Source organism: Bufo gargarizans, chromosome 2, assembly GCF_014858855.1.
Source record: "Bufo gargarizans isolate SCDJY-AF-19 chromosome 2, ASM1485885v1, whole genome shotgun sequence".
In the NCBI taxonomy this organism is placed as follows: domain Eukaryota; kingdom Metazoa; phylum Chordata; class Amphibia; order Anura; family Bufonidae; genus Bufo; species Bufo gargarizans.
The window spans coordinates 268,453,720-268,459,855 of NC_058081.1; the positions used below are offsets into that span (position 1 = coordinate 268,453,720).

The following is a 6,136-nucleotide window of genomic DNA, read 5'->3' on the forward strand; positions in this document are numbered from 1 at the left end:
GGTATATGAATGTCATAAAGGTAGGTCTGTCTGAATTTGCATTTCTATAATTGTATCAGCAATTGCTATTGCATTTTGTCTGAATAGGTTTGGATTACTAAATGATGAACCAGTGCCCGTAGCACATTCGATCGTTGATTCTCTGGCTAAACATTTGGAGATAATGCTTTCTTACGGTAGGTTTGAACTCCACCTCATTTTGAACTTCAGACATTAAAGAAATATCTGTTTGTGGATCAAACCATGGCTCCTCCATGCCGGTCTGAAGTTGTTAGATTTTTAAAACCAGCTCCTGATGTCATCAACACATTTTGGAAAGAAAGATGAGCACTACATAAACATTAGACTTTAACGTATGCTGACACACCAGAGCTTGGTTTAACTGTAACAATAAAGAATAATTTTTGAAATGGAAGTCTCTGAATAACTGTTGAAGCCAACACAACATGTAGTTCTTCTTCCAGGTTGTTATTCAGTCCAGTGACCACTGCTATTTTTACCTTCTCAGGTCCAGGAGAGCGTGATATGATTGTTATGAGAAATGACGTTAGCATCAGGCATCCGTCTGGACATCTGGAGTCCAAAAACATTAGCTTGGTTGTGTATGGAGAAGTTAATGGCTACTCTGCTATGGCAAAAACTGTAGGATACCCAACAGCTATTGCTGCCAAAATGGTTTTGGATGGTGGGTAAAAGCATATTTCTTGGCATGCCCCTCGATAACCATTGTGTTCTTCTCTTATATCCTCCAACACATCACTGTTTAGCCCTTCTATTTCCTGTTATAACATATAACCACCCACGCTGCTAATAGCACTTAAAGGGGTTGTACAGGCAGTATATATTGATGACCTATCGTTATCAATATCTGATCAGTGGGGTTCTGACACCTGCCATCCCCGCCGATCAGCTGTTTTAAGAGGAGGAGGCGCTTGATTCGAGTGCTGCTTCCTCTTCATTACACTGTCCCCTCCCTTGCAGTAGGGCCGAAATGTAATAACACATTACACTGCACTGCCGAAACGTGGAGCGCTGTCTCCTCTTCAAACAAAAGCCGATCTGTGGAGTTGCTGGGTGTCGGACCCACGATTTCAAATATTAAATATCAAATATTGATAACTTGTCTTAACCATAGGTCATTAACCTATATGGCCTGCACAACCTCTTTAATGTAATGCCTAGCTTAATATAAAGGAGTAAACCGATATGGTGGAAACCTTTATATAGGCTATCAAGTACATTCAAACAATAATTCAGATGCTCTCCAAGCAACACTCAAAGGGCATCTGTCAGCAGATTTGTATCTATGAAACTAGCTGACCTGTTGTATATGCGCTTGCCAGCTGAAGGCATCTGTGTTGGTCCAATGTTCATATGTGCTGAGGAAAATTATGTTTTAATATATGCAAATGACAGGGCTAGGCAGTGAAAATGTCATCGTGCCTGATCCCGTCAATCAAAGTGCAGAGTGCGCACCAGTTGCAGATAGAGCTGAGCCTCTAGGTATAACTGCAACGTCCCCGTTGCTACTAGAGGCTCATTTTGCATATATTAAGGCAGTAGTGGCAAACCTATGGCACGGGTGCCAGAGGCGGCACTCAGAGCCCTCTCTGTGGGCACCCACACTCTGAAAAAAAGTATGTGGCGTACCAATATGCCTTAGACTTTTCCTGCATTCATCAGTACAGGGCGCACTATGAACAGTACAAGCAGTGCAGTGTATGCAGGCTATTATAGCTAAATGATAAAGTACGTGGAAGATATACTATATTGGTATTCAGGTTAAATTGCTGTTTTGGCACTTGGCAATAAATAAGTGGGTTATGGGTTGCAGTTTGGGCACTCTGTCTCTAAAAGGTTCTCCATCACTGTATTAAGGCATCATTTTTCTCAGCAATGCGGGCACATATGAACATGGGACCAACACAGATGCCTTCAGATGCCAAGCACACGTGTAACAGGTCAGCCAGTTTCATAGGTACAAATCTGAGGACAGATACCCTTAAAGCTGCCCATACATGAGCGAAAATTTGGTCACAGTAGCCACTTTTGTCCATTTCATCTGACCAGTTTTCCCTCATGATGCTGGTTGGATAGTTCATATGAATGATAACACGGAGGCAACATTGTGGTCAATCATTGTGTGTGGCCAGCTTAAACAGTAACTAAACTTTGAATTTTTTTTTTAAATGTCCCTAATGCCCTAATAATAATTTTTAGAATGTATTTTATTAATTGATTTTGTATTTTTACTAGAGATATTCCCCCCCTAAAGTGCAGATGTGTGCTTTAAATTCACTATTCTCCACACTGCTGACTTCTCAGCGGTGTACAGTCTACACTTTATGAATGGAGTCACAGAGAACGGAGTAGGGTCTCCTGTCTGTGCCCCCCCCCCCAGGGTTTACTAAATGTAAACTACCCTGTAACCATGTGCTATGCCAGAATTAGCTGAGTGGAGCAGGCTCCTGTCTGTGTGCCTGCTTCACTAAGCTAAGAGCTGACATGCAGGACTCTTAGCTTAGCGAAGCCGGCACAGGCAGAAGCCAGCTCTGCTAATCCTGGCATACCATGTGGTTACATGGTACCCATGTGCTATGCCAGCATTTAGTTGATCTCGGGGCCACAGGCAGGAGTAGCAGTGTGTATGCCATTCTCTGCGGCCCCATTTATAAAGTGCAAGTCAACGGTGTGGAGGAAATCTGCTCTTTAGGGGGAAATATCTCTAGTAAAAATACAAAATCCATTAACAAAATACATTAGAAAAATTATTATGGCATTAGGGACATTTTAGAGCTCTGGCCTTAGACCCTTAACTCTCCTGTCTGAACTCGGTCCTGTCTACACATGCTTTTGAATATATATTGTCATTTCAAGCATGTAGACAATGTCTACTCTGATTTGGTGGGCTGGGTATGGGCCTCATGTCAGCCATATCAAATGGCTATGAATCCTAACCTATGATACTCTTAGCTACTTGTACATTTAAAACATGAATTTAATCATGTTTTTTTTTTTCTTTTTTTCCCCTCAGGTGAAATTGAAGGCAAAGGCTTGGTCATCCCATTGACCAAGGATATCTATGGACCAATTTTAGAACGAGTTACAGAAGAAGGCATTTTCTATAATACCAAGAGCACATTTTCACTTTAATTATATTCCTTATCTACTGCACTGGATTACACATCAGTGTATACAGGGGTGAATGTTTTACAACCAAAAGTACCAAAAACCTGATTGTATTGTAAACTAGATACACACATTCAAAGGTCTCCTCCATACATGGGTAATACACTAGGTCTCATTTATCACAACTGCCTAATAGGAAAACTGGCTTTTATTGCCTGTAGCAAACAAAATGTAACTTTTTGTTGCATAGTTTAAGATCTTAAAGCTCTACTCTGGTTGCAATGAGCAATTCTGTTATGGGATAGAAACATTTTGGAGACTTTTGAATTTCCCTGTATATCTGCCTTACTGCACAGTGAATAACCAAAACATGTTCCATGTGCCAAATATTAAATCTGTGATCTTTTTAGATATGAATGTAAGAAACTATTCTGTCCATAATCATAAGGCGATAAATGAAGCTGAATTAATGTGTTGTAACTAAAGAGAAAAAATGACCTCCCAACTAGAATCTGAAAGACAAATGATCACTGATCTTTTCATGTGTGACACCAGTCATGGTCCTGTCTGAATCCACTAAACACCTATGGCTCGCTTCTGTTGTATCTTATGTCAACAAAAAGATGCAAAACTGAAACCCTTGGCTACCTCCACAGTGAAGTCCTTTGTAGACCTTTCTATGGCCCAAGAGCAGTATTGAAAAAGTTGTCCAGCTCATATCATTATAAATGGTCAGAATGGGGAAAAAGTCCTCACCTGTTCTGCTGCTTTCTGGGTCCCCACTGGTCTCTACTTCTTGGTCTGTCTTGACAAACAGAGTGACCAGTTAGCTAATCACTGCTCACCGCTGCGCCCAATTATTGTGATAATTTACTGTGCGTCAAGAGGGACCAGAAAGTAGAGACCAGCAAGGCTCAGGAACAGTAGCAGCATGTTTGCATTGGTCAGTGACTGTGTACACACACAGTGTATGTTTTGTTTTTTATATATATATAAATACACAAATACTGTACATCGTTTGATATTTTGTCATGTAAACTGAAATAGGTAATGTCCCCACTCTTTGCTGCGAGCATATACCAAAATATGCACATCTACATTTTGCAATCACTGTAGTTTTGTAAAATTAATCTTTTCTGCTGTTGAGGAAGTGATTTACTATAAATAAGTGATATGCTGCAATACGAATTGTAATTTTTATGAGATATAGTATCCTTGTGCATGTTTTGCAGATTTTCTGGAAATTCAGTTTGCAAAACGAGAAAGTAAGACCAGGTCTATTTATATCTGTGTGTCCTGTCTGTGGCTTTACAATATAATAAACCTTCTATACATGTGTGCTTTCCTACATGAAGATTCCATAACTCAATATAGATGATCCAGAGCCCAAGGGCAGATGTGCTACACCTTCCTGGTGACTACAGTAGTACGGTAATTGTTGGCAACTAAACCTCATTACTGCCTCTGGCAATATTTGCTGATCATTGCCCTGTCTGATTGTGCCACCAGTCACCAAATTAAAGAGGTGACTGTATTGTTGATGTGGCACCCAAAATCAATATTTTTTCATTGCTGAGCAGCAGATCGTCCTTTTGTAAGCAAGAATTAGAAGGAGAAACGGTCTGTATGGGGACAAGCATTGACAGTAGTGATCACTCATAGCATGGTGGTTGATTGCTGCATGTAAATACAGCTTTCACCTCCACTCACGAACAGGCATTTACCAGGAATGAACAGTTTTTCAATAATTGCCTGGCCAGTCTGATTCTGTAAATGGGCCTTAACACCTGATTTGTAGCCATTGAACTGGGATTGCAGCACCATTTGCAAGGGTCGCAACCACAGAATCTAAAAAAAAATCCAATAGTGTTAGATACTCTTGAGAATCAGTGTTTAATGGCTGCACTGCTACACACCATTCTTTGGTCATGCGACCAGGGTTGCCAACCAGAATTTAACTTTTTTCTGGACAACTTATCTCAAAATCACAGACAGCCAACATTTTTTTTTAGGGACAAATTAGAAAACCATAATGAATGCTAAAACTAGGTAATACAGTTGCAAGAAAAAGTATGTGAACCCTTTGGAATTATATGGATTTCTGTACGAATTGGTCATAAAATGTGATCTGATCTTCATTTAAGTCACAACAATAGACAATCATAGTCTGCTTAAACTAATAACACACACAGAATTAAATGTTGCCATGTTTTTATTGAACACACCATGTAAACATTCACAGTGCAGGTGGAAAAAAGTATGTGAACCCTAATAACTGGTTGAACCTCTTTTGACAGCAATAACTTCAACCAAACGTTTCCTGTAGTTGCAGATCAGACGTGCACAACGGTCAGGAGTAATTCTTGACCATTCCTCTTTACAGAACTGTTTGAGTTCAGCAATATTCTTGGGAGGTCTGGTGTGACCAGACCTCTTAAGGTCATGCCACAGCATCTCAATCGGCTTGAGGTCAGGACTCTGACTGGGCCACTCCAGAAGGCATATTTTGTTCTGTTTAAGCCATTCTGTTGTTGATTTGGGTTGTTGTCCTGTTGCAACACCCATCTTCTGTTGAGCTTCAGCTGGTGGACAGGTGGACTTAAGTTCTCCTGCAAAATGTCTTGATAAACTTGGGAATTCATTTTTACTTCAATGATAGCAATCCATTCAGGCCCTGACACAGCAAGGCAGCCCCAAACCATGATGCCCCCACCACCATACTTCACAGTTGGGATGAGGTTTTGATGTTGGTGTGCTGTGCCTCTTTTTCTCCACACAGTGTTGTGTGTTTCTTCCAAACAACTCAACTTTGGTTTCATCTGTCCACAGAATATTTTGTCAGTACTGCTGTGGAACATCCAGGTGCTCTTGTGCAAACTGTAAACGTGCAGCAATGTTTTTTTTTTGGAAAGCAGTGGCTTCCTCTGTGTGTATCCTCCCACGAAATCCATTCTTGTTTAGTGTTTTACATATCATAGATTCGCTAACAGGGATGTTAGCATATGCT

At 40.5% G+C, this 6,136-nt stretch overlaps 1 protein-coding gene across 1 annotated transcript in view; it reads left to right on the forward strand.

Annotated features, from left to right (window-relative positions):
- The window catches only part of AASS (aminoadipate-semialdehyde synthase), a 91,244-nt gene extending 86,767 nt beyond the window's left edge, over positions 1-4,477 (forward strand). The window contains exons 22-24 of the mRNA XM_044280282.1: positions 88-176; positions 509-685; positions 3,035-4,477. Of these exons, the coding sequence (XP_044136217.1) occupies positions 88-176; positions 509-685; positions 3,035-3,153 (385 nt within the window). The 3' untranslated portion in view covers positions 3,154-4,477. The remainder of the gene's footprint in view (positions 1-87; positions 177-508; positions 686-3,034) is intronic.
- Positions 4,478-6,136: the final 1,659 nt, after the last annotated feature.